Source organism: Pan paniscus, chromosome 19 (assembly GCF_029289425.2).
Source record: "Pan paniscus chromosome 19, NHGRI_mPanPan1-v2.0_pri, whole genome shotgun sequence".
Taxonomy (NCBI): Eukaryota; Metazoa; Chordata; class Mammalia; order Primates; family Hominidae; genus Pan; species Pan paniscus.
Window position 1 is genome coordinate 54643355 of NC_073268.2, and position 13241 is coordinate 54656595.

Genomic DNA, 13241 nt, shown 5'->3' on the forward strand with positions numbered 1-13241 from the left:
GCTTTTAAAGGGTGTGGATTACTAAAGAAGGATTTACTAATGGTATTCAACTAGTGTTACTACTCCCTGAAATAATCTTTGATTTTTTTAAAAGAAATATATTAGAGAATTAGCAAGCCCTTACCAGGGGCGTGAAGGGTACAAAAGGAGTCTGAATGGCAAACAGCTAGTCTGATAATGCCAGTTGTTGTCACTACAGGTGTACCTGGCTTGAGTGTTTTGACATTCAGGGCCAAGTGTATCATACTTACTCTGCAAGATTAACTGTGATTCTCTTATAACAGAGTGAATTCAATGTGTACAGTCAGGAAGTCATTACTGTCCTTGGGGAAATTGATTTTATGCTTGAGAATCTTCCTGAATGGGTTACTGCTAAACCAGTTAAGAAGAATGTGCTCACCATGCTGGATGAGGCCTATATTCAGCCACAGCCTCTGGGAGTGGTGCTGATAATCGGAGCTTGGAATTACCCCTTCGTTCTCACCATTCAGCCACTGATAGGAGCCATCGCTGCAGGTCTGGTGCCAGCTTATGTCTATATACCTTTTCAGGGAGGCTTATTTTCTCATATTAATTGGAAATTAAGGATGTGGCTAATTAAATACATTTACTTGGTGATTTGCCTTTGTTTACACCACCAGTGTACTGAGAATTCATACATACCATACATATTTTTAAATGGGCTGCTGAGGAGATTTGTGTGGCTATGTTTTGAAGCACCTGGGGAATGAACCTGTGGGAGTGTAAAGATGTGTGAGTCAGCAGGCCCAGGAGTTTGGAGTCAGGCATCCATGTTCTAATATGGTTTCAGTTGCTGGCTCTGGCTTCGGATGAACCATTTGATTCTGTCTGACCAGTTGCTTCATTCAAATAAAGACTATGAGAGTAATGCTAGCTTGGGTATATAGCAAATGCCAGGAGATTAATTTCTCACTTTGCAGGATCCAGATAGAGAGATGTATGTTGAAATGGCTCACTTGCCCAATAATTCCAGGGCAGAGAGGACAATCTAAGGGCAGAAGTGGGAGAAAAGCGATAGAAAGCTGGAGGAGTGGGAAAGGCTGCTGGAACCCATTGTCAGTGACCTGAAGATGAGGACAGCTAAGGAGTTAGCCTTAGAAGAGAAAGTGAGATGAGCTCTTATGCTAATTATGAGGATATGCAGCATTGAGAGCTGCAGAAATAATTGGGAGTACCTAGCCTGTTCTTCCCACTGAACATCATTTTGGTAGCTATTAAAGTTAAATATTAGATGATACTGTTCTACTTTTTACTTTGTTTAGGAAATGCTGTGATTATAAAGCCTTCTGAACTGAGTGAAAATACAGCCAAGATCTTGGCAAAGCTTCTCCCTCAGTATTTAGACCAGGTAAGAATTTCTTGACTCATCTCCAACATATGTGTTTACTGTGGAAAACACACATTTTATTTTTTTGCTATTACATGTTATTGCTGGCCGGGGACCCAACTGCAGTCTCTTTAAGCCTTCAACAGTTGGCTTAGCAAAAGAAGTTCGGTTCCAAAATACACGGAGTGTATTTTGTGTGGAGTCACCCAGCTCTTGGGGTTACACAATATATGTAGGCCCATGGCTTCATGCCAAACAGATTCTGTCCATCTGGGATTTGGGGTTAATTTTTGAGCTAACATGATTTTAGGTGTTTTCGTTTAATGGATTATTTAATGAGGGACTGGTACTGTGCTGGGTACTGGCATATTTGTGTTACTAACAATCTCTTTTGTTCTAACAAAATGTACTTTTCTGTGATTATATAAGAGTACTTTTTTTTTTTTGAAATGGAATCTTGCTCTGTCACCCAGGCTGTAGTGCGATCTTGGCTCACTGCAACCTTTGCCTCCTGGGTGCAAGCGATTCTTCTGCCTCAGCCTCCCAAGTAGCTGGGATTACAGACGTGTGCCACCATGCCCAGCTAGTTTTTGTATATTTGGTAGCGATGGGGTTTCACCGTGTTGGTCAGGCTGGTCTCGAGCTCCTGACCTCAGGTGATCCGCCCAGCTTGGCCTCCGAAAGTGCTGGGATTACAGGTGTGAGCGACCATGCCCATGTGTCTGGAATTGGTGGGTTCTCGGTCTCACTGACTTCAAGAATGAAGCCGTGGACCCTTGCAGTGAGTGTTACAGTTCTTAAAGATAGTGTGTCCGGAGTTTGTTTCTTCTGATGTTCGGACGTGTTTGGAGTTTCTTCGTTCTGGTGGGTTCGTGGTCTTGCTGGCTTCAGGAGTGAAACTGCAGACCTTCGTGGTGAGTGTTATAGCTCTTAAGGCGGCGCGTCTGGAGTTGTTTGTTCCTCCTGTCTGGAGTTGTTCATTCCTCACGGTGGGTTCGTGGTCTCGCTGGCCTCAGGAGTGAAGCTGCAGACCTTCGCAGTGAGTGTTACAGCTCATAACAGCAGTGCGGACCCAGAGTGAGCAGCAGCAGCAAGATTTATTGCAAAGACTGAAAGAACAAAGCTTCTACAGTGTCGAAGGGGACCCGAGCGGGTTGCCGCTGCTGGCTTGGGCAGCCTGCTTTTATTCCCTTATCTGGCCCCACCCACATCCTGCTGATTGGTCCATTTTACAGAGAGCTGATTGGTCCGTTTTGACAGGGTGCTGATTGGTGCGTTTACAATCCCTGAGCTAGACACAGAATGCTGATTGGTGCATTTACAATCCTCTAGCTAGACATAAAAGTTCTCCAAGTCCCCACTAGATTAGCTAGACACAGAGCACTGATTGGTGCATTTACAAACCTTGAGCTAGACATAGAGTGCTGACTGGTGCTTTTACAATCCTCTAGCTAGACATAAAAGTTCTCCAAATCCCCACCAGATTAGCTAGATACAGAGTGCTGATTGGTGCATCCACAAACCCCAAGCTAGACACAGAGTGCTGATTGCTGCATATACAATCCTCCAGCTAGACATAAAAGTTCTCTAAGTCCCCACCCGACTCAGGAGCTCAGCTGGCTTTGCCTAGTGGATCCCGCACCGGGGCTGTGGGTGGAGCTGCCCATCAGTCCAGTGCTGCGCGCCTGCACCCCTCAGCCCTTGGGTGGTCGATGGGATTGGGTGCTGTGGAGCACGGGGCGGCGCCCATCAGGGAGGCTCGGGCAGCATGGGAACCCACCAGGGGCGGGGTGGGGGCCTTGGGCATGGCGGGCTGCAGGTCCCGAGCCCTGCCCTGCGGGGAGGTGGCAGAGGCCCGGCGAGAATTCGAGTGTGGCACTGGTGGGCTGGCACTGCTGGGGGACCCGGGGCACCCTCCTCAGCAGCTGGCCCAGGTGCTAAGCCCCTCATTGCCCAGGGCTGGCAGCGCCGGCCAGCTGCTCCGAGTGTGGGGCCCACTGAGCCTGCCCCCACCCAGAACTCGCTCTGGCTTGTGAGCGCCACACGCAGCCCCGGTTCCTGCCTGCGCCTCTCCCTCCACACCTTCCCACAAGCAGAAGGAGCCGGCTCCGGCCTTGGCCAGCCCAGAGAGGGGCTCCCACAGTGCAGCTGTGGGCTGAAGGGCTCCTCAAGCGTGGCCAGAGTGGGTGCCAAGGCCAAGGAGGTGCTGAGAGCGAGCAAGGGTTGCCCGCACGCTCTCACCTCTCACCCAGCCTGTAAGAGTACTTCTGCTTTCACAAAAGACATGTCTGTGGCATGAAAACATGCCACACATACACAAAAAGTGCCCTCCTGAACTAGAGGGCGGATCCTCACACTGACTTAACATGCTGGCATTTAAGAATATCAAGAACTGAATAAAGAAAACGATCTGCTCAACTGCGGGGTAGTTCATCTGTCTGAGTCAGAGGTTCTTATGCCTTCCTGGGGAGGAAGTTATGATGCCATGAAGAAATTGGCACTGCTGAGTTCTACATGCAGTTGCTACAGGGAGGAGTCTTCATTTAGCTTTAAGCGAAATACAGCTTAAAAATATCTTACCTGTATTCTGTACATCAACTTGTGATGGATTGAGGCCAGTTCTGGTTCTTGGAATGATATTTTTCTCTTTGTTAGAACCATTTTGTTCTAATAGCTGTGATGATCCAATCAAGAAAGATGAAATGGAAGACAGTGAGATGTCAAGGATTGAATAGGACATAGAACCAGAAGATAGAGGTTGAAGGTACTGCTTTGCCCCTGACCAGGGGTAAATTCTTCAATAACTGACTCTGTCTGGATAAGGAGGATAATAATGCTCTACCAGCTTCAGTTACCGTGTTAGGGGATCAATAATATATGCTATGTAGATTAAGCCATAGAAAAGTTAAAGCTTGAAACATTTGTTGGGCAGCTGAACCATGAAGTGAATGAAATTAATTCGCCTTCAAGTGGAAACATGAGATCCACAAGCCAGCTTTTACTTCACACTTCCACCTTGGAGTCTTGAATACCTCTCTGTCTTCCTTGCTTGCCATCTGTTCTCTTACTTTTGATGCTGTTATTGTCCAAGATGTTCTCTCTTAGAATAGCTGGTAATGATAGCACAATGCATAGATGGGCTCAGTCCACAGAAGCTACGTGAATTCTCCCAGTAACAGATGAGGAAATTGAGGCTCAGAGATGTTCAGTAGCTTGCCTAAGGTTGCATAAGCTAGTGAGTGGCAGAGCCCAGATTCAAACCAGATACACTTCAAAAGCAAGCGCTCTCAGCTACTGTGCCGGATATACCATTCATTCAGAATAGCGTGGGCTAAGCCCGCTCTGTGTTGTGAGACAGAGAACATTCAGACTAAGACATGCATGACCTGTCCTGTGGGAGCCACTCTTCACCAGAGGCACTTCTGCACACACCCGCGTCTCATGCATTTTCCCTGGTCAAATTCAACCATTTGTTCTCCTTAGTGTCTTTGTTGCTGAGCTCATGTAAAAAAACACTGGAGTCTCCAGATTGGTTCTATGTGGGTTCATGCTTCCCAGATGCCATCGGACTGTGTGTTCTCCTCTTGTCCTTGGTCAGTTCCCTCTCCCATCCCTCACAGGGACTGGTCTTGACACTCTCTGGGTTTTACTGAATGTTACGTGTTTATGTTGAAGAGATTGCTGATGTTAGACGTTAGGATTAATTTGGCAGTGCAAGAGTTTGTGTTTCTCTTTCTTTGAGGATCTCTATATTATTATTAATGGTGGTGTTGAGGAAACCACGGAGCTCCTGAAGCAGCGATTTGACCACATTTTCTATACGGGAAACACTGCGGTTGGCAAAATTATCATGGAAGCTGCTGCCAAGCATCTGACCCCTGTGACTCTTGAACTGGGAGGGAAAAGTCCATGTTATATTGATAAAGATTGTGACCTGGACATTGTTTGCAGGTGAGTCTGGCTCTCTGATTTTCTGAGGTTTTCCCAGCACAATGGAGACTTTTCCTGACAATGTTACTCTTTGTACTTGAACCCCATACCTTATGGCTCCAAGATACATTATTAAGCTTTGGTGGTTGATGTCCTCAAGAGTAACAGGAGTCTTTCACTGTCTCTTGGCGCCACCGTCAAAAATGGTGAGCTGTAAGTCCTGACATCATGTGGTTGTCCTTAGGAGTTTTTAAAAAGTTATATCTGTTCTCAAGATTACAGCTAGATCTAGCAAGAAATTTTAACGTTCTTCTGGCCAGTGATCTGTGAAGTACATAATCCAAAGTATTGTGTGTGCCTAATAAAATCTTTAAATGCCCATTTGAGAGGGTATTATGCTGATAACTGAGATCCTTTGTGGACAAAACAAGTGTTCCTCATTTTTTAACTGCGAATAACATCTTGCATCTGAAAATTAGAAAATAAGAGGTTTCAGGTTCTCTCTGCTAAATCCGGTTTAGCTACTAAGAAGTGCCAAATCATAGAACTGACTCTGTGCTCTGGGTGGCGTGGCTTTCTCTGCCCTTCAGAGATTCCAGGTCAGGGTTCCAGGTTGGCTTCCTAAGTAGAAATCCATTTGTCAAAACCAGACACCCTCAGTTAGTGAATGTTTAGGGCATGGGTTTCTGCCCACGCATAGGAAAGGTCTTCCCAAGTGGGGCAGGGCTCCACAAAGAGGAGGATGGCCTTGGAGGCTGGCTGACATCCTGCTTTATACCTGAACATCTTCCCGGCAGAGCCAAAAGCCACAACCAGGAGAGTCTGTACCGAACTCTGGTCATCCAGGACTTTCCTTTGGCTGGACTGGGAGAGGGGAAAGGACATTGGGAGGCTGTTTCTCCTCTTTTCCTGCAGCAGGCAATGGCTTCACTGTTTACCAAGTACTGTTTCCCATGAGCTGGCCTGAGAACTTCCCTGCTATGTAAAATATTCCACCTCATTTGGAAAATACTTTCTAAGTTCCAAACAACTGATTTAGAAATGAGTTTTTAACTTTTTTATAAAAATTGCCAGATAAATATATGAATCTATTTTAGTTGCAAGACATTCAAACAACACAATGTAACAAATGAATATTTGACTGAATTACTGAATTATATAGCTGTTCTGGATGTTTTCCCCTCAGACGCATAACCTGGGGAAAATACATGAATTGTGGCCAAACCTGCATTGCGCCCGACTATATTCTCTGTGAAGCATCCCTCCAAAATCAAATTGTATGGAAGATTAAGGAAACAGTGAAGGTTTGTATTAAAAACATCTGATTCCACTGATTTTAATAAGATAAGGAGTCAAATTAACTATTCGCAGGCAGCATCCCCATTTGTTTCTCCCTTCAGGAAAATTTCAAAATCATATGTGACTCAGTGAACTTATTGACTAATATGAAAATGCTATGTGTACCATAGAATATATGCTGGGAGCAAGGTTCCATTGGTGTTAAATCTACTTAAACTGTCTAGTTGATTTGTTGATGATTAGTTGTGGCATATACTTTTTTAAAAAAAGTTAAATAATCGTGTGTCCGTGGTTTTGAGGGAATGTTGCCAACCCTTTAGGTATAATCAGAGAGACTCTTTGGCATATTGGCCATTGCTGCTGAAGGTTATCAGTTTTTGTGTATGTAGAGGGCCTAGGGTGGCCAGTAGTTTGGAGGAGTGACTTAATTAAATAACTACTTACAGTATACCCTTTATATAATTAACAATCTTTCAGTGTGTTTAAAGTAAATATTTGCAGTGAGGGAACCAAGGAAGACTGCATGTAGAGTCCTAAGCCAAGACTTGAAGAAATATAGGATTTAAGTTGGTAGAAAGGAATGGGGGCTGGGCACGGTGGCTTATGCCTGTAATCCCAGCACTTTGGGGGGCCTAGGGGGGCAGATCACTTGAGGTCAGAAGTTCAAGACCAGCCTGGCCAATATGGTGAAACCCCGTCTCTACTAAAAATACAAAAAAATTAGCCGGGGATGGTGGTGCATGTCTGTAATTCCAGCTACTCAGGAGGCTAAGGCACAAGATTTGCTTGAACCCTGGCAAGAATCGCTTGAACCTGGGAGGCAAAGGTTGCAGTGAGCCAAGATCACACCACTGCACTCCAGCCTGGGCGACAGAGCAAGACTCTGTCTTAAAAAAAAAAAAAAAGAAGAAGAATGGGATGACCAGATGACCAGTGTGACTGAATTCAGCAGTGGGTGAGGATCATTAACCCCTCAGATGAAAGAAATTATTGGAGCAGTCACTGTTTACTCAACAGATGTTAATTGAGCACTAAAAGGAAGGATCAAAAACACCAAAGAGTAATGCATGTGATCTGAAAATGAAAATTGTTGGCCAGACATGGTGGCTCACGCCTCTAATCCCAGCACTTTGGGAGGCCAAGACAGGTTGATCACTTGAGGTGAGGAGTTAGAGACCAGTTTGGCCAACATGGCAAAACCCATCTCTACTAAAAATACAAAAATTAGCCGGGCATGGTGGCACGCACCTATAATTCTAGCTACTTGGGAGGCTGAGGCACAAGAATTGCTTGAACCCGGGAGGTGGAGCTTGCAGTGAGCCAAGATCATGCTACTGCACTCCAGCCTGGGTAACGGAATGAGATTTTATCTCAAAAGAAAAAAAGATATGAAAATTGTCGCCGTTGTGGTGGTTCACTCCTGTAATCCGAGCACTTTGGGAGGCTAAGGCGGGAAGATCGCTTGAGCCCAGGAGTTCAAAACCAGCCTGGTCAACATAATGAGACCCTGTGTCTACAAAAGAAAAAAAGGTTAGCTGGGTATGGTGGCACATGCCTGTAGTCCCAGCTACTCAGGAGGCTGAAGCCAGAAGGATCACTTGAGCCCAGGAGTTCAAGGCTGCAATGAGCCATTATTGCATCACTGTGCTCCAGCCTGAGTGACAGCGTAAGACTCTGTCTCAAAAAAACAAAAAAAGAGAAAATTGGCTGGGCACAGTGTCTCACTCCTGTAATCCCAGCACTTTGGAAGGCCAAGGCAGACAGATCACTTGAGGCCAGGAATTCAAGACCAGCTGGGCAACATAGCAAAATCTTGTCGCTACAAGAAATACAAAAATTCAGGTGTAGCGGCGTGTACGTGTGGTCCCAGCTACTTGGCAGGCTGAAGTAGGAGGATCGCTTGATCCTCCTGGGAGGCGGAGGCTGCAGTGAGCCAAGAATGTGCCACTGGACTCCAGCCTGGGTGACAGAGTGAGACCCTGTCTCAAAAAAAAAAAAAAAAAGAGAAAATCATGTACCAGGAAGTTCAGGACAATAGTTCACTATGTGTTCCAGGCAGAGTAACTTGGGGGATGAGGTGCTAGGGTCTTGACATGGGAATTGGACTATCATTTTTAGTCATAGGACTAAAAATGGATCCAGATGAGCACATGAAGGGAGAGTTGCCCAGATTCAGGGTACATGGGAAGAGAGAGTGGTTAAAGATACTTGTGAGATTGAAAATATTTGGGAATTGGAGAATGCTTAGTTGAGTGTAGTGATGAATTCAATTTCAAAGGAATAAGGGCCTCTGCCTCCCTTTGAGGCATTTATACTCTTAACACAGTGGTTCTCAAGCTACATGTTACACTAGTGAGCCATTTAAAAACAAGTTTGCAAGCCTTACCCTCCAAAGATTCAGCTTGTCTGAGGCCTCCAGGTGATTCTATGATGCACTCAGCATTGAAAACTACTGTTGGTGACTCTCGAGTCAGAGCCCAGGCACATGCATTTTAGCAAGCTGCACCAGTGATTCCGACCACCCAGACTTGAGAATTGCTCTTGGTAGAGGTTGGATGAACAATGTTCATTTTGATTTGGGATGAAATTGGGAACTCTCACAAGGCTTTGAAGTGATGCAGCAATTCAGTAATTTTGTTTGTTTTACTAAGTAAATATTGATTGTATGATTATTGACGTTCTTTTACCTTGGTAATTTACCAAAGCTGTATTTTGATCCTTCGGGTGGTTTCACCATCATGTGTAAGTGGTGGAAATACCAGTTCAAAGAAGACCAAAACAACAAAGTGGAGCAAAGATTGGCAAATGGTTTCTGTAAAGGGCTAGATGGTAAATATTTCAGGCTTTGCAGATGTTAGGGTCTCTGCTGTAACTACCGAACTTACTGTAGGGGGAAAGCAGGCACAGCCAATGTGCTAACAAATAGGCAACTCTGATGCAGAGCAAGACTTCTTTCCCCAGCCTGCTCCCACTGTCAGCCCCAGGAGGTGAAGGCCCGTGGGTGGACTCTAAGAGATCCATAAGAACCTTTGGAACTATGGACAGTGACAGATCTCTGTATGTGTGCATGCTTTATTTTCTGGTCCTCGACCTGCCAAAAAGCTGAAACTTGCTACTGTCATACTACTGTTAAATTACTTGAGGGGTGGGGTGTTAGATTCTGTGAGGATATAAAACCAGATTGATTTTGGGGCATGGCTGGATTTTGTACTTACTGAAATTGAATTGTGGGTCTTTGTGACATTTATATACTCCTGTTGTTTTAAATAGGAATTTTATGGAGAAAATATAAAAGAGTCTCCTGATTATGAAAGGATCATCAATCTTCGTCATTTTAAGAGGATACTAAGTTTGCTTGAAGGACAAAAGATAGCTTTTGGTGGGGAGACTGATGAGGCCACACGCTACATAGGTAATGGAAATTCTCCTTTTCCTATGGGAAGATGGCAATTTGGCAGTTTTTGCTGACACTACTTATTAACACTAGATAAACTATTAAATATATAGCATTTAATTGTTAAAGTACTAAATCCTGCTTTCTGGTATACTGTACCTGTAGCTTTTGTTATAAACTATTTAAAATGTCTGTGTTTCTGTGTATTGAATGATGCCACCAGCGTTGCTCCAGTTGTTCATATTTACATATAACTCCTTTTTTGCTCCTAACAATCCTGAGAAGCAGAATAGAACTTGATGTAATTATCTGTAGTTTGTGGATGGGAAAACAGCACAAAGAAGGAAATAGCTTGGCCACTATTCCACAATTAACCAGTGACAGTACCATTCCAGAAATAATGTTTTGGTCCATCATGCTTGACCTTATTATTTGTGTACCTTCTTTGTGCTTTTTCTTCTTTGCCTTGAATATGTATTACTTTGAATGTTAAGCACATTTTTCTAAAGTAACATATAAGGTGACAGAAAAATTAGACACATTTTGCTGGCAAAGAAGCTGCACCACCTAGCTTTACTTATCCCCTTTATCAGATAAGATGCTATAAGTCACCAAAAAAAAAAATCTACTTTAAAAAAACAAAACTTAAAAATGAAATAATAAGCAGAATTGATTCTCTTATAATTAGCAGTCCCGAGGTTCTCCTGAGCTAGATAATTCAGTGGCCCCGTGGTACCATCAAAAAACCCTGATTCTTTGTACTAGGATGCAAAAGAAAACAATCCTTGTGCCTTCTATCTCTCTTGGTGGCAGCCCAGATTGAATTGGGGAATACATCTGTAGAAAAAAGAGAAAACAGACTCTACTTGTTTCACCTCTCTGTTCTCCCATCCTCAGCATGTCCACATTGCCTATTTCTAGGCTAATGAATGGTAAGAGGAAGGGGCTATCCTGATTAGCTTATAGACTAATTAGGACTTTCCCCTGACTTCGAGCTGGGATCATCTTACCTGAGCATGGCTATGCAGAGGAAGTAGACACTCAGCCCAAATTGGTTCTCTGACCTGAGGAAGATGTGGGCAATGGATTTGGAGTGGCAGTTTATTTACCCCTGGAAGTGGTGCTGCAAGAAGCTGTCCCCAGCCACATTGCCAAGATAACCTATTAGAAACTGGGGGTAAAGGAAAAGTGCCAACTTGTTATTGTCAGATGACTTCTCTTTTGGTTGACGAGCCAGTTTCTTACTTACAGCGTCTTTTGGAGTACTGCTAGTTGGTGACTTACACTGGCAGCAGATGCTGGGACACTTTGTCTAGCCTCCCCAGCATCTGTTTCACCCTCCTTTCTTGTGCCTCTTCCCCATGGTAGATGGAACAGTGAACTAAGGCTTAGGGAATTTTGACCATTTAAGTCTGTTTTCTTAATCTGTCTAACAGAGTTATAGTAAAGGTTAATGAGATCATATATATGAAAGCACTCGAGTTAAGAAAAATAGTATTGATTTGATTCACAGAGGAGCTGTCTTTGCTCCTAGAAAGACCTGTCCATTCGAGACCAGCCTGACCCAACATGGAGAAACCTCATCTCTACTAAAAATACAAAACTAGCCGGGCATGGTGGTGCATGCCTGTAATCCCAGCTACTCGGGAGGCTGAGACAGGAGAATCACTTGAACTCCAGAGGCGGAGGTTGCGGTGAGCCGAGATGGCACCATTGCACTCCAGCCTGGGCAACAAGGGTGAAACTCCATCTCAAAAAAAAAAACCTGTCCACAGAAAAATGTTAAGTATAATCTACAGCTAAATACATGCATGGCTGTGAACAGGGTTCAATGTGAAAAAGATATATTTGAGTGTGTATCGTTCCCTTGGTTTGCACAAGTATCCGCAGGGTTGTGATGCACAGGCTTTGGAGACATTGAGTATTTGCACAGTTCATCCACGTGCTCAGGATTTTTCAATAGATATGACTTGGGTGGGAGAGGGAAAGGCATGGATAGGTGACCCAATGAAAGAGATGTAATATGAGAGTTGTGCATTTTTGTCTAATAAGCATTTTCATTTTGTTTATTTTCTTTTTAGCCCCAACAGTACTTACCGATGTTGATCCTAAAACCAAGGTGATGCAAGAAGAAATTTTTGGACCAATTCTTCCAATAGTGCCTGTGAAAAATGTAGATGAGGCCATAAATTTCATAAATGAACGTGAAAAGCCTCTGGCTCTCTATGTATTTTCGCATAACCATAAGGTAAGCTTTAGAGAGAACAGCTCGTTAGCATAAGCAACTATCAAGAGTCATGTTCCTTCTTTGCTGTAAAACAATGCAAAAAACAATGTGAAACAATGATGGTTTCTTTTGTGTCATGTCAGAGTCCACTAAGTGAGGTTGTGTTCCGAGGTTGCTGTCTTGGTTAATGAGACTCTGGGGTTATCACAGCATCCATTCCCCTCCTCCCTCGGGTTAGATCTGAGTCTGCAGGGTTGAGTGTCACAAGGTTTTTGATTCACAAACATCTCCTGTATAATTGGAAGACTTATATGTGCCAGCATTAAATGCTTTTCTGATGTTAATCCACAGGGCATTGCTGAATAACAGCCTGCACAAAATGGCATTCACACCCACTGTGTGGGACAAAGACCCCGACACTGTCACATAAATGGTTGTGATATGATGGATTTTAGTTTCTAACATGACGCTAGCTTCTTGTTAGAGTGGTGGAACTGCATCACCTGGTTGAGCAGTTCTGCCACTTTCTGCATGGCTCACTCATTCATGTCACTAGGTGACCAGCCGCTACTAAGAGACAGTGGCCCAAATGTTTTCTGGAGAGCTTCTGATGGTAATGTATAGATAGTCATGTGACAGCTTTTGGAGCTTGTGAGACTATTGAGATACAGATAGCTACAGGTATTTGAAGTGAGACCAAATGTGTGGGGCTCAGTAAAGACTGGGTTATTAACAAAACAATGGTTTGACATTTAAAACCATGGATAATGTGGGCAGGAAGGAACCCTGAAGCTGAAAGTAGGCTGGCCAGGGTATAAGTCAGGTGTGGAGCACTTCCCAGCAGTGGGTCACCCGAGGTCACTATAGTCCAGACTTGACGTTTGCCATGAAGAATTGTCAAGGGCTTGCTGGCACCCAAGGGAAATGACGTTTACTAGCCAAGTGTTCTTGTGCTTTTCTGAGCCTTAGGCCAAACAACCATTTATTTCTTAAAAAATAGGATGCTAAATCTAAAGTCTTAAATATTTTTACATTTCATAAAG

The 13241-nt window shown here is 44.0% G+C and overlaps 1 protein-coding gene and 1 pseudogene across 6 annotated transcripts in view; both read left to right on the forward strand.

Moving 5' to 3' along the window:
• ALDH3A2 (aldehyde dehydrogenase 3 family member A2) overlaps positions 1-13241 on the forward strand; it is a 42573-nt gene that overhangs the window by 2914 nt on the left and 26418 nt on the right. For 5 of the 6 annotated variants that reach the window (XM_055101210.2, XM_055101211.2, XM_003807277.6 and 2 more), the window contains exons 2-7: positions 285-516; positions 1284-1369; positions 5091-5299; positions 6465-6582; positions 9848-9989; positions 12053-12219. In XM_055101210.2, coding sequence (XP_054957185.1) covers positions 285-516; positions 1284-1369; positions 5091-5299; positions 6465-6582; positions 9848-9989; positions 12053-12219 — 954 coding nt within the window. The remainder of the gene's footprint in view (positions 1-284; positions 517-1283; positions 1370-5090; positions 5300-6464; positions 6583-9847; positions 9990-12052; positions 12220-13241) is intronic. The other variant, XM_055101212.2, reaches the window with a different exon arrangement.
• Positions 10720-10810, forward strand: LOC112437652 (small nucleolar RNA SNORA31; annotated as a pseudogene).